Source organism: Podarcis muralis, chromosome 12 (assembly GCF_964188315.1).
Source record: "Podarcis muralis chromosome 12, rPodMur119.hap1.1, whole genome shotgun sequence".
NCBI lineage: Eukaryota > Metazoa > Chordata > Lepidosauria > Squamata > Lacertidae > Podarcis > Podarcis muralis.
This window is the reverse complement of record NC_135666.1, coordinates 58,699,463-58,723,925: the sequence shown is the minus strand read 5'-3', so window position 1 is coordinate 58,723,925 and position 24,463 is coordinate 58,699,463. Positions and strand designations below refer to the sequence as shown.

The 24,463-nt window shown below is 41.6% G+C and overlaps 1 protein-coding gene across 7 annotated transcripts in view; it reads right to left on the bottom strand.

Annotated features, from left to right (window-relative positions):
• The window catches only part of SUGCT (succinyl-CoA:glutarate-CoA transferase), a 287,447-nt gene that overhangs the window by 176,704 nt on the left and 86,280 nt on the right, over positions 1-24,463 (bottom strand). For all 7 annotated transcript variants that reach the window (XM_077916528.1, XM_028750513.2, XM_077916531.1 and 4 more), the window contains 2 exons: positions 8,630-8,701; positions 7,791-7,888 (listed from right to left, as the gene is read on the bottom strand). In XM_077916528.1, coding sequence (XP_077772654.1) covers positions 7,791-7,888; positions 8,630-8,701 — 170 coding nt within the window. The remainder of the gene's footprint in view (positions 1-7,790; positions 7,889-8,629; positions 8,702-24,463) is intronic.

Here is a 24,463-nt window from a genome sequence, read left to right as displayed (position 1 = left end):
CAACATTGATTACATATTTATGTGTTGTATGATTGTAATATTTGTCCCAAGGTCATCCGGTTTTGCATATGATATACTATACTTATCCTGAACAACCCAAATTTCCTTGGTTTACTTGCTTGCCTCCTTGGGGTCATTTACAGAATCTTACTTCGTTATCATGTTCCTATCATTAGAGACATTTCCTGCTTCTTCCTCCCTATGTGGAGTTGTTTAGATGAAGTTCACAGACAGTTCTGAACAAAAGCAAACATTTAAACAACCTTTTACATTGCCCTTTTTGAGGCAGTCTGAATCAAAGCGCTTGGAAATGTACCCTTGCCAAATATGTGTCTGTTATTTTATCATTGTGCAACGAAACAGGCAGCCACACACACAAGGTCTGTAAATGCTGTGACAAATATTGCCAAAGAACTTTTCCACAATCAGCATTCTCTAGGCTGCACTTTGGATTTGAAAGAATAGATCTTTGAAGAATAGGGAACATCCAGGCATGCGCTGTCAAAAATAATGAACGTGATATGCAAAAAGCTGAAGCACTCTAAGATGCTTCATCAGAAAAGACAGCTGGCTCCCCTTATGCTCTTATGTATAAACTACAAAAACTGGGGCTGCTGAAGAGGCCAGAGACCTGGAAGACCTGCTCCCTGCCTTGCAGGTCTTTCCCACCTGGGCTGGGAGTGGACAGCCCTGACTGACTCCAGCTACAAAAGCCAAGGCTGCTGAACAGACTCCTGGGCTGGTTGTTTCGGGTTTTATTGGGGTGGGGGAGGGGAAGCGTAACAAAAAATAATATCAGTAACAGTATATTTATTTTAGATTTTGCTATGACTTATGTGAGAACATTGTTCAGTTTGCTTGTGTACTTTTGCATGCTTTATTTATTGTTTATGACTACTTTTGTTATGTCTGTAATTGTGTATTTTTATAAAAAGCTGCCTTGAGCATGGTTTTAACTATGCGTGTATGTAAAACCAGAGGGACGCGGGTGGCGCTGTGGGTAGAACCTCAGTGCCTAGGACTTGCTGATCGTAAGGTCAGCGGTTCGAATCCCCGCGACGGGGTGAGCGCCCGCCATTCGGTCCCAGCTCCTGCCCACCTAGCAGTTCGAAAGCACCCCTAAGTGCAAGTAGATAAATAGGTACCGCTTTATAGTGGGAAGGTAAATGGCGTTTCCGTGTGCGGCGCTGGTGCTGGCTCGCCAGCTGCAGCTTCGTCACACTGGCCACGTGACCCAGAAGTGTCTTCGGACGGCGCCGGCTCCCGGCCTCTTGAGCGAGATGAGCGCGCAACCCTAGAGTCGGACACGACTGGCCCGTACGGGCAGGGGTACCTTTACCTTTACCTTTATATGTAAAACCATGCTCAAGGCAGTTTTTTTAAAAAAATACACAATTACTATGTGTATGTGTATGTGTATGTGTATGTGTATGTGTATGTGTATGTGTATGTGTATGTAAAGGGATGCAAGTGGCACTGTGGGTTAAACCACAAAGCCTAGGGCTTGCCGATCGGAAGGTCGGCAGTTCAAATCCCCGTGACAAGGTAAGCTCCCGTTGCTCGGTCCCTGCTCCTGCCAACCTAGCAGTTCGAAAGCATGTCAAAGTGCAAGTAGATAAATAGGTACCACTCCGGCGGGAAGGTAAACAGCATTTCTGTGAGCTGCTCTGATTTTGCCAGAAGTGGCTTAGTCACGCTGGCCACATGACCCTGAAAAACTGTCTGTGGAAGCAGACAAACGCTGGCTCCCTCGGCCTGTAAAGCGAGAAGAGCGCCGCAACCCCAGAGTCGTTCACGACTGGACTTAATTGTCAGGGGTCCCTTTACCTTTACCTTTATGTGTATGTAAACTAGAAGCTGCTTCCCCTGTTCACTTCACAACGTGCCAAGCCCCCTCTCTTTACACTTGGCCACCCCCCTCCCGTTAAACCTTGCCAACCCCCTTACAATTCACCCAAACCATGCCCCCTCTCCATATTTCATTGCCCAAACTGTGCCCCTGCCCTTAGACCTCACCCTGCCCTCAGCTCATACTGCTTGCCTCACGCTGCTGTTGTCATTTTGGCCTCAGCCACAGACGACAAGGAGTGGCAAGCAGCAATGGCAAAGCACGATGGTTGCTGGAGAGCTGCCCTGCCCTGCCCATCCCCAGCAGCTCACCTGGGGCATCCACCTCCCTCCACTTCCCTCGCCAGCCTCTGACACTGCGGAGGCTGAAATAGCGGCATCGTTGTGTGATGGGCAGTGGCAGCAGAGCAGGATGGATGGATGCTGGGGAGCTGCCTTGTCCAGGCTTTCTTGCCTAGGCCACATTGCATTAATATGGGGGCGGGGAGAGGTGGACCGGAAATCAGACAATGGAGGAAGAGCGCCAGAGATGTGGAGGTGCCTGAACTGAAGAAGGATATGTATCTTGTATTTTTAGTTCAGGCATAGGCAACCTTGGCCCTCCAGATGTTTTGGGACTACAGCTCCCATCATCCCTGACCACTGGTCCTGTTAGCTAGGGATGATGGGAGTTGTAGTCCCAAAACATCTGGAGGACCGAGTTTGCCCATGCCTGCTCTAGTTTGTATTTTTATGCTGCAAACTGCCCTGAGATCTTTGGGTGAAGGGTGGTATGCAAATTTAATGCAATAAATAAATAAATAAAAATGAAATGAAAGAACAGCAAGGCTGTGGAGGTGGGGGGGTATCCTGAGCACCCCAATGTGTGGAGGCAGTAGCAAGAAGTGGAGGGAAAAGGAGTGAACAAAAGCAGAACTAATGACCTGGCATGACTTCCAGTGTTTCTCAAACTTGGGTCCCCAGTTGGCAGGACCAGGATGATGGGAATTGTAGTCCAACACAGCTGGGGACTCAAGTTTGAGGAACACTGATGGGATGAGAGAAAGAGTCAGAAAAATGGCATGTGGGTATGTGAAAGTAAGACGAGAGCAAGCGAGAGGAAGTGACAGAGAGGAGATGTGGCTGGGTAGGAGTCTCAGAAGGAATATGGGTGTGACAGTGAGGCAGAGACTCAAAACTGTGGAGCCGGCAGAGAGGCAAGAACAGCTGAACTGAAACAGTGAGAACTTCAAAGAGACAAGGAGGATTTTCATGAAGCAGCAGGAATACCGAGGGGAAAGTGAAAGCAGAAGGGAAACCCAAAGGCAAAAACTGGTCCAGCGAAAGGTCAGCTGTCCAGTACCACCTCAACAGGGAAGAACAGACAAGGGCAGGAGGAATTGAAGACTTCCTGTAGCTAGCTACCACATGGTGGGTCAAATCATAGGACTGCACAGAAACTTTGCACATTTTTGGGGGTGTCTGTCCCAGGAAACAATGGAGTACACCTCCAGGGGCGAAGTCAAACTGCTGGAGAATCACAGCACCTATAGTGAATTCTCCGGGGTGAAAGACTGGGCAGTCCTGTGCCGCCCAGAAGACAAGACTGCCTCTCAGCATCGCTGATGTGGTCCAAAGGAAAGCAGAGCAAGACGTTTGGCACCAGCTTGGCTGCAGGAGTTGGCGGAAGGAAGCATACAAGACGCCTTAGGGGCTCCATTCCAAATTTGTGTAGGGTTACTCCTTAGCCTTTTCTTCTCCGGAAAATGCAAGGTGGGATGGCAGGTTGAGAGGAGTTCCCTACCAGGACAGACTTTGCTCGTGTGCTCAAGACATCGATTCCATAAAACATATTTTGTTGCACTGTGCAAAATATGAGCAGGCCAGGGCTGAACTGATACTACCCTTGCTGGTACCTTTCCTGGGAAAATCAGAGGCTCACTATGTCAGGTTCCTATTGGAAGACCGGACAAATGCTAGAACATTAGCAGTGGCAAAGTTTTTATCCGTGGTTGCAGGAACCAATGATTCCTATATTCTTGTTTAACCTGGAGGTAGGCTGTATGAATTGTGTATTGCTTTGTAACGATTTGTTGGGTCTCCGGACCATAATAAAGATTGTTGTTGTTTTGCAAGGCTGATTTTTCCTCAGGGTTTACTCCTGAAGCCTTTCTCACGAATGAGTATAGCTGCCAGGCAGCGGGAGGTTCAAGATCACATGGGTTTCCCATATTAAGTATCCCCTCATGTGCAAGCAGGGTGGGCGTCCTGAGAGCACCTGGGATTCAGCAGGAGAGGGGGGCTTCACAGTCTGTTTGATTATGTATTTAGCAGCTCATGAAACTCAAGGCAGCCTATGTGGGATTCCTAGGCATCCTTCCACACATGCTCTGCCCAGACCTGCTTAACTTTAGCAAGGTAGATGCATCATGCGCAGTCAGGTTGTGCTGAACCTCACATCTAATCCGACTTCTAGTTTCTGATAATTCACTTCTTCAATGCATTAAATTTGACTGTGGCCAGTGTGATTGCTGACACTACTGCAGATAAACTTTATCTCGCCATGCCATTCCTGGCAATTCAACATATTTTTCCACAAGAAACTCTGCCAGATGCATACCCATAAAGGATATTTAGCATTAATCTACTCTGCTGCTTTCTTCTTGTGACGGATGACTTGTTCTCCACAATTATTCTGTTTTAGATACTGTTGCAAAGACTCCAAGGAATAAGGGGGTTATTTGTTTTTGTTTTTGCTCGTACCAAGAAACAGCAACAAGTCCCACATAACCTGTCTTTCAAAATTTACCATATAAAATGTGATCACTCCACAAATGATGTCTATTAGCTAATACAAGCCAAATTACAAGGAACAGGAATGGAAACATATGACTCCAAGATCCCGGACCAAGATTTATATTACAATTGGTCTTTCTTTATTGGGTGCCAGATTCATTCAAACTAACATGACACTTAATAAATTATGTTCTTCCATTAGCATATGAAGTACAGAATAGGTCTGTACAGGCAGCATCTGACGTCCTCCAGGGATTTTGTGGAACCTCTGCTAACATAGCATAATATATCTGGCAAATAAGCTGAAGAACTGAACTTGAGACAGCAACAGGGACGACCAAGTAACAGCCAACTATGGGTATAAAAATGAAAAATGGAATATTGTCTTTCAGTAAATCCCACGTCAGGACTTGGATGAAGAATTGGATGAACCTGCACCCCACCCCCCTCCCATAGAGTGGTGTTTGAAATAAAACTGGAGAGGGCACGTATATGGGGGAGATGAGACTGTCTTCCATGCCGGAGATGACTCAGGGGCCTTTGAGAACATTTTAAGAGGTTCTAGGAAAATAAAGAATGTTTCCAAAGGAAAATGACTTCTCCCACTGATGACCACATGCACAATATGGTGTTGCACAGAAGATGCCTGGCGGACCATTTATTTTATTTTTATTTTTTTAATATTTTTTTAATGCTTTGTTTTCCAGGGTCAAAGTACAACATTAATACATCGTCAATAACACAACAAAAGCTTTTTTTTTTTTTTACAAAGTAAAGAAAGATTCACTTTTTCAAATCCTTTTTCAACATCAACTGGACTTCCCCACATCCTCCATCTCTGCATTCTTTACAATAAAAATCAATCAGCAAATTAAAACCTTGTTTCATGTGTATTTGTATTTTCATCTAATTATTTACTCTAAAAGTTAAACTTTTCTCAAACATAACTTAGTTTCAATCATTTCCGAATCTCAATACTGAAGCATGTTTTTTTTCAAAACTTAGCAAATTCTCAACATTCATATAACTTAAAATGTTTTTGTAAATAGTCCTTAAATTTTTTCCAGTCCTCTTCCACTGCTTCTTCTCCCTGGTCTCGGATTCTGCCGGTCATTTCAGCCAATTCCATGTAGTCCATCAGTTGCGTGTGCCATTCTTCCAGTGTGGGTAACTCCTGTGCCTTCCAGTATTTGGCTATAAGAATTCTTGCTGCTGTAGTTGCATATAAAAAGAAAGTTCTATCTTTCTTTAGCACTCTCTGGCCCACAATGCCCAGGAGGAAGGCTTCTGGTTTCTTATGAAAGGTATACTTAAATACCTTTTTCAACTCGTTATAAATCATTTCCCAAAAAGCCTTCACCCTCGGGCATGTCCACCAGAGGTGAAAGAATGTTCCTTCAGCCTCCTTACATTTCCAACATTTATTATCAGACAGATGATATATCTTTGCAAGTTTGACTGGGGTCATGTACCACCTGTACATCATTTTCATAATATTTTCTTTTAAGGCACTACATGCCGTAAATTTCATACCGGTGGTCCATAACCTTTCCCAGTCTTCAAACATAATGTTGTATCCAATATCTTGTGCCCATTTTATCATGGCTGATTTAACTGTCTCATCTTGAGTATTCCATTTAAGCAACAAGTTATACATTCTTGAAAGCACTTTCGTCTTGGGTTCAAGTAGTTCTGACTCTAATTTTGATTTTTCCACCTGGAAACCAATTTTTTTGTCCTTTTTAAAGATCTCTAAAATTTGGGCGTAATGAAACCAGTCTCGCACCTTTCCTTTCAATTTTTCAAAGCTCTGCAACCTCCAAGTGTCCCCTACTTTTTCTATTATTTCACAGTATTTTGCCCAACCACCCCCCATATTAAGTATTTTTGTGGCCTTAGCCTCCATTGGTGACAGCCACCTCGGAGTCTTGTTTTCAAATAAGTCCTTGTATTTAGTCCAGACAGTAAACAAAGATTTCCTGACAATATGGTTTTTAAATAACTTATGAGACTTTACCTTGTCGTACCACAAATATGCATGCCATCCAAAAGCATTATTGAACCCTTCCAGATCTAGGACATCAGTGTTTTCTAGCAAAAACCAATCTTTCATCCAGCAGAGGGATGCAGCTTCATAGTACAACCTTAAGTCCGGCAGGGCAAATCCCCCTCTTTCCTTCGCATCTGTTAATATTTTAAATTTTATTCGGGGCTTTTTGCCCTGCCAGACAAACTTCATAATGTCCCTCTGCCACTTTCCAAAACACTCCACCCTGTCCACGATCTGCAGGGCCTGAAACAGAAACAGCATTCTTGGCAATACATTCATCTTAACTGCTGCAATTCTTCCCAACAAGGAAAGTTTCAGTCTTGACCAAATTTCTAAGTCCTTTTTGATTTCAGACCAACATTTTTCATAATTATCTTTAAACAAGTTCAAATTTTTTCCAGTCAAATTAACCCCCAGGTATTTCACTTTTTTAACCACATTTAGCTCCGTTTCCTTCTGAAACCCCTCTATTTCTAAAGGTGTCAAGTTTTTCACCAAAACCTTAGTTTTTTGTTTATTTAACTTGAATCCCGCCACCCGACCAAACTCAGAGATTAGTTCTAAAGCTCTTTTTGTACTGGGTTCTGGCTCCTGTAATGTCAAAACCAAATCATCTGCAAAGGCCTTCAGTTTATATTGTTTTCCTCCGACCTGTATTCCTTCCACCCGCTGGTCCTTCCTAATCAAGTTCAGCAACACCTCCAGGACAGAAATAAATAGCAAGGGTGATAGGGGGCACCCCTGCCATTTATAGCTAGTTGTAAGAGTTGCATTTAAGTACTTATTTTAAGAAAAAGTACCATTTGAAATATGTGTTTTGAGGGTCCTTGTTTTTTAAAGGCACATATTAATGTGAAAACTGAATGTTATTATGAGGGACCAGAAACAGACAAATTTGTCCTTACCTAGTTAAAGACAAATGAAGACAATCCTGCCTAAGACAAAATTTCTTAAGTGACATCCATTTGGTGGAATACTTGAAATCTTATGCTTTTATAAACTTACATAACACCCCATAGTTAATATTAGCCTACATGAGCTATACATAATAAAATAGCCATGACTGCAAACAAGTTTGCAAAAATAAACACTTGAAGCTTAAATTTATAAATCGTACCTGGCTGTTAAAATTTCCGTAAGTTCCTTCCTATTTAGCACTCGCTGCTGGTTATTTTTGTATCTGGAATCTTGGCTGATTTCAGGCAGATTCAGGATCTGAAATGCATACAGTAACATAATCATCACAGAAAGTTGTGCAAATCGGTCTTCAGTGAGAGAGATGCAGTCATACACTAAATATCAAAGAATATAATCAATAAAACTGGGCTCTCTACATAAAGCATTTAACATTTACTGTATGTGTAAAATCCAAAAGCACATTTATTCAATTAATTAAAAATAATTTAATTTTAATTAATTGGAGTAAAATATGTCCATCATGCCTTTTATTAATTAACTGAAATTCTTCTATCTCCATTTTCCACTAATTCAACAACACAAGCAGCTCACATCCGAAACCTAGTGTGCAAGTACACATAGTCAAAACATATTAAAACAATAATAATATCTCAGATGTGTCTCCTAGCTATTTATTTAAAGACTCTTATTCTAGTGATTGCCGGGGAAAAAGCCCAACAACTTTTTCTGGACTTTTATCTCTGGAAATATGGCAACCCTAAGTTATATAACAGAATATGTCACTGCTGCTTCTTATGTAAGAATCGATATTCCACGTTAGCTCATTTAGAAACCAGTCATCGGTGAAACATTTTACTAGAATCATACACCTGCAACATATTTATTTGTATTGTTCTAAAACCGACTTTTTCCTTTTGTACTGTTATTATCGTATTATTGTAAACGGTCTTGTGACTTATGTTAAAGGCGATTCGCGAAATCATCAACATTATCGCCTTGAGCTTCCCACCTTGTGAATTGCTCTTTAATTACTATTACCTTGCAGACAGTGGCAAACTGTTGATCATTTCCTGCTCCCACCACAATGTAGCCATCCTTTGTTTTGAAAGCCTAGAAACAGTATGGGAGATCAGAATGTAATTGAAACATGCATTATGGTACTATGTGAATAATATTTCTGCCTCCACCATCAGTTGTTTTTAAAGGTCACTGTCTTTCAGAACTAGTCTGAGTCCACACGCACCATCTGTGCCTCCTCCTGCTGGACTCTCCCCTCCGCTTCCAGACCAACTTTATGTTCACTCCCTTTGTTTTAGTAAGTTGATATTGTAAACTGCTTTAGGTGCCTTGGCAGAGAGGTGGCATATAAGTTCAACGAATGAAATATAAGCTAACGCTTTAAAAATTGTTAAATAGTCCACGTTCTCAATAGAAATTAATATTTTCTACCCAACAACTAAAGCGTTTCAACTTTAGCTGAATTTACGCATCACAGCAAGCACACACATTCAGCCATTTAAGGCACATAAAGACGGGGCTTCTGTACTTTATTTATGATGCTCTCAAAGGTCCCTTTAAAGTAAATGCATGTATAACCATGTGCTTATCAGCAATTATCACTTTGCAAATGCCGGTCAGACCACACAGCAGCATCTAACTTGTGTTCATATTCTTGAGCTGCGAATACTGAAGTTACTATACATGTAAAGGCCCAGCCACTAATGCTTTTGCTTCACTGACTTTGGGGCATGTGTGGGAAAAATGAGTAAATCCTAAAATGTAATTAGGAAAATGCAATCCCCATGTCATCTTCAGACAGAAGTAGTATTAGAATAAATACAGCAGTGTCTCTCTGCATGAAATTTATTTTCTTCTTCAGCAGAGCAGATATTCTGGGCTTCCCATCACAAAAATGGCTGATTATTTGTCAGTCATTGTTGCTGATAAAGCAGAAACTTCCCAACATTATTAGCACAGCAAGGCCAACATTTAAGAGTGCTAACAACAGTTTCATTCATGGTCTATGGATGTATGCACACACAACCCGCAGGTTACCACAAGTTACTGTCTGGTCACAGAAAGCTCCACTATCTTATTATACAAAGGAGAGAGAAAGCAAAGTGCAGACAGATTTTAATGAGATTTTGTTTTGATAAACTGCTGCCCATAGCCGTGAATCTTGCTAAATTAGTGCAATAAAATTTACTTCATACAAGGCAAAAGTCTTTTTCTGTGTGTGTCTTTTGTTTGTAAAGAACAGAGGCTTGTGACAGGGCATCCCGGAACATGACAAAAATTGCATGCAAAAAAATACACAACGTTGGTGTCCTGAACTTCGTGGTGTAAGAGTAACTGAAGACAATAAGCCACAGACATGGAAATTATTTCAGAGCTTGTTAGAGGAAATCAGTGGAGATGAATGATATGATATTCCCAAGCAATGTTTGGTGAAAGAAACTACAGGTTTGGGGTAAATATACAAAGATCATCTAATTATCAAGGGAAAGGAATAGCCCAAATGGCCTAAAGCAGAGGTTCGCAAATTGTGACCTGTGGTTCAAAGTAAAAACACAATGAGGACTCTTGCAGCGAGTAGCACAGCACACTACAATTGCTACAATGAGCAGGAAAATGATGAGGTGGTTCACCAAGACTCTCAGCAATGTGCAAGTGGTCTGTGAGGGGGGAATGTTTGGGAAAACTCAGTGAGAGTGGTGAGGAAAACTCAGAAGAGTGCCAAGTGTTGGTGGGGGCAGGGATGGCCTGGAAGGAGCCCTAATATAACTGTATTGTACTATTTTACATACACTATTTTGATTAAAATGTGGGACAGAAATCAAATAAATATACACACTTTCCATAGTAATTAATTATAGTTGCAGTACTATCATTATCACCAACACAAATACAGTCATAAACAATGGTCTTAAGAGTTGTGCTGTAGAACCAGTTTCTGATGGGAGTTTAGCTGGTGGACATTCCTTGGAGGTCTTTAACAGGAGAGTGTTGCCACCAGAAAGACACAGCTACTGGGTTATAACAGAACAGTCATGGCTAGTCAAAGACCTACACCAAGGAACATCCTGACTCAGAATTCAGTGTTTTCCCTTAAGGAATCCAATCCAGTCCCTGGAGAGAAATATTTGGAGGAAGAGGATTGGGGCCCTGAAAACTACATTCCAACTGAAGACCTGGAGGAACCTTTAGTCTGAAGAGATCTATCTCAAAGATCCTTGCCAGGGTCCAAAGAACCACTTAGATCCTGCCTTGATCGCTGATTCTTTCCCATCACCCCAAGGCTTCAGGAGTGGAGGAGGCTGTAGGCAAGCGAAGGTGATCGACTACATGGGAATGGCAGAGATGACCGGCAGAATCCGTGACCAGGGGAGTGAGACAGTGGAAGAAGATTGGAAGAAATTTAAAATATACCTTAAAAATTGTTGTAATATTGAGGAGTGCTGAGATGCTATGGTGTTAAGAAACAGAGAATTGCAGCTGTATATCATAAATTTAAGGGAATTATAATGAAGATGAGCTAATTAATTGAATGGAGGGTTGCTGTCAAAAAGGAAAAATAAGGATGCAGAAAAAGGGAGGTATGGGGAAGTCTGGGAAATAAGGTGAAGGAAAATGAGTTTATGAAATTATACATGTTTATTTGTGTGTATGTTTTGTTTTGTTTTGTTTTGTTTTGTTGTTTGTTTTTATTACATGTTTGGAAAATTAATAAAAATTATTAAAAAAAAAAAAAAAAGGAGTGGAGGAGGCTGTAAACACAACGAGAAGCTCAGAGTCACCAAGGATCTGTTAGGGAGAAAGGGTCTCCCTGGGAGGATGGCAAACAATGACCCACTAAAGGACCAGATAATAGTGGAGCTGGAATTTTGGTCTCCTCTGGACCTGTGCTGATTCCGGCAACAGAGAGCACTAGCCCTGCTCACCACTAATTTTACATTCCGTGTAAAAACAAAACACAGAGAAAGAAACAATGTTATGCATTTAAAGTACCTCACACATATTGAGTTGGATCCAGACTGAGCTAGTTGAACTTAAGTCATGATTAGGGATGGAGGATAAGTTTGGTTCAATATGCATTTGAAGTTAAATCAATCAAATTCACACTTTCTGAAGCAATATATGAACCGAAACACAGCTAGCCTTAAAAATCCACACATCTTAATTTTGTGAAGCAGTTCTCCAACCAATCAATGTTTACAAAGATGCATATATTAGAGGAAAGTGTGCATAATGAAAATACTAGTAAAAATAACACTCACACACAAAACAACAGGAGAAGTTGCTTCGCACAAGATTGCTTTGTGCAAATTAGTCAAAATGGCTACATTTATTGAATTCCAACTTTCTCTTCTCTCCCAAAGAGGCAGACATGGGAATGGAACCCTAATCCTTGTTATAGATCTCCTCTATTTGAGCCACAACCACCTGCCTCTTATGTCACTTAGAGCGAACATTAATAGCTATTATTGCCATTATTTGTAGAGCACCTCAAAAGCTAGGGGCTGCACAATGATTGAGGCAAGAAGAACAATCGTCGCCTGCAGGTTTACAGTATGAAATCTATCAAGTAAGAGACAAAGTTTTGCCTTTTATTTTGCCATTTACCATATCTCTGATTACAGTTTACTGGAAATAAGCCTCATTCGATTAAAAGAAACTTACTTTTGAGTGGACATTATAGGACTGCCCTGTCAAGATCCTATCTTTTCACCCCTCCATAGGTTCCACATGAACTACACTGCAATTTTGCCAAGGATAAACAAAGTCTGAACTACTCATGAGCAGCTGACACAGGTTCTGTCCTAGCATTTCCATATCAAGCAGCCTACAATTGCTACAAGAACGGATTCCCCCTGCTCCAGCAACTCTCACAGGATCTCATTATTAGTCAAGAATTTAGAAATTTAAGATGGTAATCCAGGCCAATGGTTACCTATGCTAAAGCTTTGCTGAAGTCCCTGGGACAAAAGCACCTGTAGCTCCAGGCTTCACTGCAAACTACTGCTTTCTTAAAAACAATAATTTAGGACTGAATGGCCCTCACTTATGTACACCCTCAGATTTGGATAGCCAGTTTAATACATTTGAGATTAGACTGCTTAAAATGGGGGGAAACAGAAATTCCATCCGGAGAAGTTTGGAATTGTGAGTCTTTAGCAAAACCTTTAAAAAGCACTTCCTCTAGGACACTTCGACCAGAAGTGAGTTTTGCAAACACAGCAAAAAGAGAAATGGTCAGGATTTATGCCGGCCTTCTTTCCAAAGCTACTTATACCACCAATGCTTGCTTTTAATGTCAGTTTATGCTTCGGCCTCTTAAAAAAACACATGATAAATACAGATGGACCTGAATCACATCTGGACCATCCCAAAGGCTGGAGGTATTTTGGCCCAGGATCTTGAGTCGAAATTCATCTTCAGCAATGAGAGAGATGAAATGTGGTGCCATCGAGACAAAATGTTGCCAAGAAAAAGTAGAGATGGGAAATGAGACAATCCCATTGAGTTCAGCAACATATGCTTCAGTGATGACCGGTGTTTTAAAGTTTGGATTACAGCACACACATCCAGCTTACTAATGTAATATTTGCTAAATTATTTTTAATGCTTCCTGACTTGCTGATTCCTAAATAAGATAAACTTTATGGAGATTAATGCTATGGTGGGGTGAAATATTCTTTTTTAGTCTTTCAGTAGCTTGAATTTTCGATTTCCAAGGGCTTGGTCACCATTCTATGTTTGATCCACCAACCTTCTTTGCATAATTCACTTCATTCTATAACGAAACAGAAAAGGGTCTCTCATTTCTGGGATAAGGATCAAGAGCAATGAAGGATTAAGAGCAATGACCCAGGTCCTTTGGTCCTAATCCAATCCAAGCAATGAATAAAATGAAGATGCCACATATCTGTGTTTTCTAGCTGCTAAGTCAGCTTCTAAGTCCAGAAATGGGGGCAGGCTTAAGCTGCAACTGGGGAACTGGTGACGGCCACTCAAGCAAGAAAGCTCCACAACACTTGCTATATAGATAAGGCTGGAGTTATTGTTTTACTAAGCAATTTGCCACTGTCCAATACCTGTTGACCCAAATTATTACCTAGCCAGCCACCTTTCTGAATAGGCTAAAGCCTAACCATTCACATTAAAGAATTACTTCATCTGACCATGATCTTACCAATCTCTACTTCTCCGTGCAACCTGAACTTACATTTTACACAGCCTCATTCATAAGTAAATTATTATCTCAGTGGTCTCCAGCATGCTTTTGAGTTGGGTGGGTGTATATTTTCAATAAACAAATTATTTTTAAAATGTTTGGACCTCAGCAGGGACACTCTTCTCCATATGAGCCCTACCCAGCAGCTAGGATCTCCACCATGCTTTGGGGTCGGTGCTCTTTCATTTGAAAGGTTTATGAGACACATGCTATTTACTTAATTATTTCTCAATGACTTACAGTCACTTATGGAAAGTGACATATCCTCTCTTGTGCTTCATCAGAAATGTATCAGTTGAAAAGCCTGCTGGCTAATAAGTTATTCATAAAGGCCCTTTTCTTTTGATTTTCATTTACAGTTTGGCAACAGAAATGCAAGTACAGTCCACATTAAGGGATAATAAATAAAAAGTACTTAAGGAGTATAGTGCAAAAAAATGAAGACCAACAAAAAGAAATCAAATAAAACCAAAGCAATAAACTAGCTTGCGATGATGGTGATAGCTATACCATTAGATGACAGGGAAGTTAAAAGTGTGATAAAAGAACGTAAGATTATATAAAAAGCTGAATGATGTATTTACATTTAGCTTTACTGTGGAGGATGCAGGCCAGGCCCCTGAGCCCAAAGTGATGTTCTCATGGAGGTAAGAAACGGAGTTCTGAGTAACAGAGACAAATATTTGTGGTTTCCCGCATGGCTGGTCTAGAGGCTGCAGTTGGTGAAAAATGCTGTGCCCTGGATATTGAGTGGTGCCCCTTCCTGCAGTGGCATAACATGGGTTGCTAATGCCCAGGGCAAGGTGCAAAAGGGGGTGTGGCATCACCATGGGGAAGGGGGCTAGCACATCGCCATGGGTCCTCCCCCACCCCAGTTTTTAGCACAACCTCCTCCCAGGTGGTGCCAGACGCAGACTCCAACCTCCCAACCAGTGCCCCTCTATTGCCGTGCCTCACTCTGCACCAGCCGCTTCAGCTCTCTGTAGTGTGCCCGCGGGAAGCCCCGTCAGTCCGGCTGGCAGCCAAGGCTGACATGGCCTCCTCTTCATCCACGCCAAACATTCCAGCAGAAGCCCACCATGTCTTTGGCTGCCTGATCTCATATGGGGGCCTGGTTGGGGACTCTGTGGCACCTCCATCCCGAAGCGGGGGGGAAGGGAGCTAAATGACCTGGCACACACGGCAGCAATGACCTGGCACACACAGCAGCGGCACCAGTCATGGCTCGAAAAGTGTGTGGCATGTGGCGCTTGCAAGCGAAGGATGCAGACATGAGGTGCCAAAAAGTGTGGACAGTGAGAAGGGGCTCCAGCCCAGCAGGGGAGGACCCTGCTCGCAGCCCACCTGGCTGTCATGGAGACATTTACGCCATGTGTTCTGCGCATTGCCAGACTAGGAAAGGAAGGCACCTCCCTCCCAGTCTTGGGGCACCTTTGGGGCACAGTGGCATAGCGAGGGTTGCGCTGTTAAGAATTTTTGTGGCTGGGTCAACCAACCCCATGGCCCCCACACTATGCCACTGTGGTCAAATATCTGCACTGGCCTTTGAGTCACTGCACCAGTTTTTAGGTCATGTTATTTACATATAAAAGCTTAAACAACTCTGGACCAGGTTACCTGAAAAGGAGACCCCAGAGCTTCCCGTATGACATAAGCTCAATTGGGTGAACAGAATGCAACGGGGTGAGGGTAGCTATTGCAATTTTGTAGAAATTAGAAACTTCAGTGTATCAAGATTTATCTTCATCTAAAATAAATAAATTGTTTGAAACTGAAAACATGGACCTGTTGTTCTGAAGCAAAGGAATAAAGTGTCATAGTCTCCATTGCCACATTACTTTTCCATTACTTTCCCCAACAATGAAATTGCGCGCGCACACACACACAAACTCCTGTGCAAAATAAACAAACTTTAATCACTGTATCATGCTGGAGCCAGTGTAATTAAGATTGTGTCAGTGTTTCCATTTAGACCACTATGTTCAGGAGGTTTATGAGCAGATCATAAAAATTCAGTTCCACTGAAAAATTAAGCAAACAAAGTCTTATACAGTCCGCAATATTTCAGAAGAAAACCATGCACACACCTCACAGCCATTTGCTACTTATAGAAGAGGCACAATAAGAGTTTATGGGTTTTAAAGGGCACCACTGAACTATTTTAAAAACATTTTCCCCTCCAGTATTCATAACAATGTACTGAAGGTTTGAAACCAAACTTTGTTTCTTAACCACTGTGTAGAGATAAAAGGGTAATTGTAACAGCTTGTGATTTGAGACTACTGGCATTGTGTTTGTATTGCTTTCAAAGAAAAAAGAGCAATGGAACATTCCCTTTGGAAAATCAAATACATACTCGAAGCCCGGAGGCCATCTGCTATAGAAATCATAATAATTATTGAACTTTGCAGACATTTATACTTGAATTTGGCTGGTCACATTTGGCCTGGATAGCCAAATTCTGTTTTGAGCCACACAAGTGTGAGCTCAGTATATTTTGGTTGATGTCAGTTGAGACGGGTTACAATAGCAAAAGCGATAGCATAATTTTGACCACTGCTTAATTCTTCTTCTTCTATTGGCTCTCAGAGGGTGGTTTGGTTTTTTTGTTCTTAAGTTTACCTCCAACTTTCAAACATCTTTGACATGCAGTCAATCAAAATGTCATTTCAAGATGAGAAAACGTTCTATCCAGTGTACATGCTCTAAAATGTACATCACAGCCAACTAATTTATCCAACCTCAAAGTCCTGCTCAAAATTAGAATACAGAATTATTTGGTCTGCCTACTTTGAGGAGAAACACCCAGATAGGGAAGAGCTGGACTCCAGAAACCATACCCAGCGTCACATAAGCACACTCGCTTTTCAGTTGGCACTTGAGGCACATTATGCTATTTGATTTTTAATATTGTGATATTTATTGTTACGCTGCTTTGGGAATTTCTTTAAAGGTAGGGTATATATGCGACAAATTTAATAAATATAAAGATGAAATTTGCACTTTTTTTTTAACCTCATCCACCCCATGATTAAGCTGTCTAGGTCAGCTACATTCTCTTTAACCTTCAAGGGTTTAAAAAACCCAAAATAGTCTTTCCTATGTAAAGTGTTGCATCTGCTTACAAGGACAGCAACCCTCCCACCCTCTTTAAACACAAAATTATGTTTTCATTTGCATTGTTGCCTTTGGTACATATAATATCTGGAAACTGTAACTTTGCTATGGAAGCTAACCAGGTTTTGCTTGGACGTGGAACTTTCTCCATTGGAGAGAAGCATTGTTTTCCTTATCCCTTTCGAAATTTTAATACTGTTTCTGTTTCTTCAGCATTAAAGTCCTCATTAATATCTGAGTGAGGTGCAGAATGGGCCATCCATTTGGTCTGCAGTTAAGACCAATTTCTACGTATATGGTCAACAAGCTTCCTTGTTTCAAACCTTTTGGAAAAATTTAACTGCGAGTCAACTTTAAGGGAATAGCAGACATAGCGCTCTTTAGACTGCCAGATGGACACCCCCAGCTACTACTTGACAGCCTACTTAAATCCCTGCCAACTAAAGTTATGGTCTGCAGGAATCCTGTCTTGAGCCTTTTGATGTTGCTTGCTTGATGGCATCCCTGGTGTCACTCAGAGGCCATCTTGCTGAGAGAAAGAGGACAACCTTTTGACTTCCTGTCATAAACATACAGTGAGCGTGAGAGGGGAGGACGGCAGACTAGATGCCAAATAGCCCCCTTCATATGGATCCTGGGCCACTTCCAGGATGTTCCGAATGAAAGCAGGGGTCATAATTCTATACAAACAAATAGGGCCTTCACCTCTTCAACAAATTCCTTCTGTAACCATACAGAGGTCTCTCATCCTATATATTTTGACTTATATCATGCATTATTAAGTTTGGGTTATTTGGTCACGGCAGTTCATTTTGCGTGCTGACACACACACGATGGCCACAATCCCCAAGGGGGTGTGTGGATGGAAGCACCTGGGCTTTCTCCTCATCTCATATATTTTTTTTCTTCAGCTGTTCCCCTTGCCAAACTTTTTTTCTGTGATTGAGGAAATTTAAAAAGTGGTTTGTTTGTGGTTTGGCTAGTGAAAACACTTGAAAAAACTTGGATGTACATACGCTCACTCTCAAGGGCAAACATTGATTCTGCCCCGAGAAACTAGAAATTTAAATAACGTTACCCCAATGGTTTCAGCTATATTTATGTGGTTTGGTGCAAATTAGGGTGGTCTCCTTACAGTGGAAGAAAGGAATGGCTAATACAGGCATAGGCAAACTCGGCCCTCCAGATGTTTCGGGACTACAACTCCTGTGAACCCTAGCTAACAGAACCAGTGGTCAGGGATGATGGGAACTGTAGTCTCAAAACATCTTGAGGGTCTAGTTTGCCTATGCCTGGACTAATATATCGTACCTGCAACTGTAATGCTGGACTCCTTGTTTACTGCCACTCTCAAGATTATGTGGGTTGCGGGGGTGGGGGGGAGAGAGAGATGTTATGTGTGCAATGGGTGTATATCAGTGCCATAAAAACCATTCATGGGATTATATATAATAGGCAATGTAGTAAAATACGGAGGTAATCACACACTGATTGTGCCAAAATGATTAGAAAAAATTCCATATTCCTGTCTATGTCCCCACCAATGCTGTGATAACAAGTGAAAACTTTACTTACAACTTATGTATATCCAAAAATCTAATAATAAGTTAAACTAACAGAATAAAATACCACATTCTTTTAACTAAAGAAAACTTCCACAGACATGAATCAGTCAGTACATCTCAACGTTTTCCCAAAATTTGGAGGGCAGGATAAATACTAAAAATGTTGGTCAAAGCTTAGCCATAAGCACACTAATGAAAATAGCCAGATGCATTTAACTACTTTGGCTTTTTTTTAGTGTAAATTATATTTTATATTGTATTCAACTGTTTTAACTTAATATGTACAAGCGTTATTGTGACTTTTGCTCTGTGTCTGGGTATTGGTGGTCAGAAGACTATATCTCCCTGTGTTTCGCTTTGATCCACCAATGCTGCCATAGCACTTGTTAAAACTAAATCAGATTTGCTTTTTGGCAATCTGCAGCTCCTTATGGCCAGCAAAATCTGCTGTTTGGCACAGTCTGATTCATCCAGCTTCATCATAGGGCTGGCTTTGTGGTCTCAACTGCCATAGTTTAGGCACAACAGAGGCCAAGTGGATTTATGCTTCACTGAGCAGACTGCCTAAAAAGATTCTCCTAGTGGAAACAGGGAGACAATAGTAATTACCTAATATGGCCACATCCCAACCCAGAGAAAGCAAACCCCTTGGGAAATGTACTTTTGTCCTACTACAAGCTTCCCTTTCCTAACTCTTCATGCACCCACAATCATATCACAAAGTACAGCTATTCTCTTATTTGTTTAAACAAATCCAGACTTGAACATTTTATGAGTAAATCTTTTAGTGACACCTTCAGTCAGACTGAATTGTAAAAGATTTATCGTTGAACACATGTTTTCTCTCTTCCTCTGGCTATAATTTCAGAGCAGAGGGTCAGGGACTTTTCTATAGCAATGCAACACTCAAGAGGCTAGTATATTTTGAATTTGTGTTTCCCATGCATTTAAGAAACTCTACACAGATAATATCACCCCTGTTCTTGGGAGATTTCAGGCTACCATTTAAGACTCAAGAGATCTCACCTCCTTCTGTGACATGTAAATATAATATAATATAAACGATCTGCCTTATAATATTTTTCCTAGGACAAAGTGCTTTCTTCTCCTTCCATATGACGTTTGAGTATTCAACAGATCACTCGATCAATAAGGTATCACTTGATCTCAGGTGGATAGCCATGGATGGGAGTCAACCTTGGCTCTCATCAAAAGCACCACTACTGCCCCCACACCACTAAAACACCACACAGAGTCCCAGAGGGGAGTGGCTCTATAGCTGAGGCAGGCCAGTGAAGGTCCAGTCAGGGCCCAACTTGGTTGACTGCAGGCACCAGGTCTGAAAAGGATTAAGAGTCACCAAGAGCAAGGGAAGAACATCCTGTCTCAAGTATGATGCTTATAGCTTATAGCTCAGCAGCAATTTCCGGCTTTGAAGGGCTGGCTTGGAATTCTTGTTTTTTTAGGCTATAAGACTGACAGTAGGGCCTGCCTCTCTGTGTGTTTTTTTACTGAATAAGAGGAACTTTGAGAAACAACAATTAATGAAAAGTGGGATAAAAAAATAGAGAAAATAAATACCCTGCAGAACAGAGGCTGGTGAGCCAAGAAATAGAAGAATGCCCAGATGCATTGTGGTTGAGAACTTGTCACTGAATGCATGGCTGAAGAAAGGTCCCAGATTTCAGAGAGGGCTGAGGGTGTAGAGTTATCACAGTAGAAGCATGGCATTTTGCTATCTTCTCTAATAGCCAAGAAATCTCTATCCAGGACACATACTGTCCAGATTCCAAAAATAAAATTATTGCAGCTTATGGTCCCTCAGCCCTGCCTACCAGTTATCCCTATCAGATGTGTTGCTCTTGGTTCACAGGGACGAGAGGAAAGATGAAAACGTCTCATTATTTCCTTCCTCGCCCATTTTCTTGTTCCCTGATGTATGGTATCAATAATACAATCTCAATGGGAATAAGACTTGTTAGTTTTCGTATTTGAATAGTTACTCCCCTCTGTTGCAGGATGGCAGGTCCGCCTCCTCTTATTCAATGAAGATTAGTTCCAAGTGCAGCCAAACCCTTCAGAGTCAACTTTAATTGGCACCGCCATTTCCAAACCTCAAAGCAAATAAAACAAGCAAGAGTTTGAAGTCCAATTGCCCCTTTTCTCGCTTCACCAAAGCAAGGAAAGGGACGCAGATAATTCACTGCCTCACCTAAGAGAATAAAGTGGGCAGAAGATTCTGAGTTCATCACACAAACATCGCCGGGGGGGGGGGGGGGGACCCTATCCTGTTTCAGAGCAGGGCCAGCACTGACACACAGCACCCTTAGGCAGCTGCCAGGGCCAAAGCAGAAGTCCTCTACGCCTTATCAACTACCTCATCGGTAGGCAACATTGCACTCTCCAAATATCGTTGGACTCCAACTGTCATCATCCCTGGCTATTAGCCATGGTGGCTGGATATATGAGAACCCTGCAGCCAAATGCTCTCCTACCCTCTGCAAGAGAATAATTTGTGCTTGTCCAAAGAACAGTGTTGCAGCATGAACGTGTGTGTGTGTGTGTGTGTGTGTGTGTGTGTGTGTGTGTGTGTGTTAAGAACACTTAATATTTATTGTTCATTTTGGGTTTAAATTTAAAACTGACTGATCTGAGGCATGTGAAGCATAAAATGTTGACGCAATTTAGCATTGAAAAAGCAGCCTTATGTACTGTATTCTTATGTCATGCTCAAACGCAAATAATATCAAGACAGGTTAACTTAACCTCAGAGACTTCAAATCCCTAATTTAGAGATTCAGAGAAACACAGCTGTAGCCATCCCAAATCTTAGAATTTCACTTTCATAAACAGGAGAAGCTATTCCTTGGCACGCTGGCTTCAGGTTTTTGAGTACTAAAGACTTTGCCCTGATATGACCTAGGGATTGGCAGCAGGATCAATCCTTTGTTTGGGAAGTCCCACTGCAAAGTCCTCAAGGACCATTCCCCAATACAATATAAATTCTCCCGCCAGCTTGCCACTGGATTTTGATTATCCAAGCTGGCACAGTAACAGAAATATTGTTTCTGCTATGCTCATTACATTTGCTAAGATCCGGGTTATTTTTCAATCACAAACTTTTAAGCAATGACCGGGTAGGATATCATTGGAGTAAAGATTTCTTTGAGACCCTTGTGGAGCTTCCATTAACTTAAATCAGCAGGAGTTCAAGTGTCTCAGTTTACAAATGTTTTTGCCTACTCTTCATCTTTTTTGCAGTACAGAACTTGTTGACAATGCTTCCAAATTTCTAAGGACTCTTTAATTCTAGTCCTCACCGTGCCAGCGCTTCACAGATCTCCTACCACCTTTACTACAAAATCTTGTATATTGCAAAGTTGCATCATTTATTAGGGATGTGCCTCATTTTGATTGGCAAAAAAAAACAACCTCAAAGTCCACAATTAAAATAATTCCAAAAGCAGTTATTCACCAAACAAATACAACATTAAAGGAGAGTTATTGCTCTGGCTGAGATTCAGAAAAGCAATAAATTCCAAGTTTCAGAATCAAACCTCCAATATCAACTCACAACAGGGTGCAGTTGTGTAAAATTAAGGTTGGCATGACATTGCGCTTGGATATTTGAGGTTTGGATTCTTTGCTTTGAATTTCCTCTCCTTTATGATCTTGAGCCAAAGAACAATTGTTTGATTTTAATCTTGCCTTCAGTGAATTTACTTGGATTTTTCTTTAGCTGTTTACATAAAACCACACAGCAGCGAGTGACGGAACCAAGTAACACATCATCGACTAATTCCATCTGTTTACCACACATGCGATGATATCATTTTAAGCTAAATAATCAAAGTTTCAGATGGAATGACAACACAAAAATCCAGAGCAAGGAAGTGGGTTTCTTCCTTTTCTTTTTAATATGCCCTATACCCCTCTCTGGGACGCGGGTGGCGCTGTGGGTAAAAGCCTCAGCGCCTAGGGCTTGCCGATCGAAAGGTTGGCGGTTCGAATCCCCGCGGCGGGGTGAGCTCCCGTTGCTCGGTCCCAGCGCCTGCCAACCTAGCAGTTCGAAAGCACCCCCAGGTGCAAGTAGATAAATAGGGACCGCTTACTGGCGGGAAGGTAAATGGCGTTTCCGTGTGCTGCATTGGTTCGCCAGATGCAGCTTTGTCACGCTGGCCACGTGACCCGGAAGTGTCTCCGGACAGCGCTGGCCCCCGGCCTCTTGAGTGAGATGGGCGCACAACCCTAGAGTCTGTCAAGACTGGCCCGTAAGGGCAGGGGTACCTTTACCTTTTTATACCCCTCTCAAGCAGGCTGTATCATGAGGCACTGTGTGAAAGCTTTGGGTTTGGGGCACAATATGCTGTTGTGTCTAGAGAAAATATAGTGGCCCATAACTAGGTTCTTGTATAGCGTTTCACTGAAGGCAAAATAGCCGCTCTTCCCATAATAATCTATCAAGTGCTACCTTGAAACACACACTGTGAAAGAGAGCTTGGGCTGCTATGCATCCTACAACTGACACATTTTTTATTTGCTTCATGCTGCTTTCAGAGTTCCTGCTTTTTGATAATACCCAATTCCTTAGTTATATAAACAAGTCCCAAATCAGTATACACTTCATCTTAGGGCAATGAAGCAATAACATGAAAGTGGAGGGCAGAGACATGGGGGTAGAACTAGAGACGATGCTCCAGACTTGGGGCCAACAATGAAAGCAGTAGCTCATTCTCCTCTCTTCCCTGTATATCATTCCAGGCATACTCAACATGTGGCAAGACAAGCGTAGTGCTATTTAATGTATGCAATACAGAAAAAGAGAAAGGTTATAGTGCTTTCTGTTAAATCTGCCACATAGCTATGGTTTGTTAGGTTTCCCCTCATAAAATTTTATTTTCAGAGGTCTACTTCTTGGCCATTAATGTGAAATTAGGTATGCCTCAAGGAGGAAGCCATTCTAGGCTAACATCTCATTGCCCCTGATTAGAGAAAGATAATTAATCATGTTTTACAGCTATTTCCCACTCTTTGTGGGTATATTATTTAGATCTACTTTGCCTGAAAAACCACTTGTGGAAATGGAGAAAACTGAATGTGTGACAATATCACATTGTATGTTGAGTATCCCTAAAAATACATGAAATGAGTAGAACAAGGGACACAGGGCTGTCATTTTTTATGGCTGCCCCACTGTTCTCTTTGTTTCTCCTAAGAAATAGTTGTGCTCAGGAGGTGTAATAACAGGGAACAAGTGTGGTAATGGATTGCCATCAATACTGAGGAAGGAGATGGTGAGGACTTTCACCTGGGGGTAAGCTGAGGAAGCACATAATAACCAGCAAAGCAGGGACTTATTTTTCAAACCACGTTGGCCTAAATTATACATTAACACAGAGAAGAAAACTGCTAAAGCATGACAAATTTTCTTTCTATAACCTTGGCAGGTGGGATGTAGGCCTAGAATTACTTCCTCCTTGAGGCATACATAGTTTCACATCCATAGCCAAGAAGTAGACCTCTGAAAATAAAATGTTATGAGGGAAATGCTAACAAACCATTAACTATGTGGTAAATTTAGCAAATATCACTATAATGTTTCTCCTTTTCTTTATTACATACATTAAATAATATTAAATGTGATCTCTGTACAATTCCAAGTGCAGGTATGATGGATGATATATCGGTTTCCTTATTCTTGGCAATGCCCCTTCGTCCTACAACTTTGGAATCAGATTGATGGTGGTCCTTCTCTTTCCAAAGAACTGAGAAGTACATCTATTTATAATGCAGGCATGACTCCTACAGTGCAAATATGTCCAAAGTTATTTAGGAAATGAATCAGTGCTCACTTACAGCAGCAGCATCTCAACGAAAGTGGTGCCAACAATTCTAACTTGGACTTTCCTAGTGTTGGCCATGGAGCTGTTTTTACTTTGTATTTGTGGAGTTCTA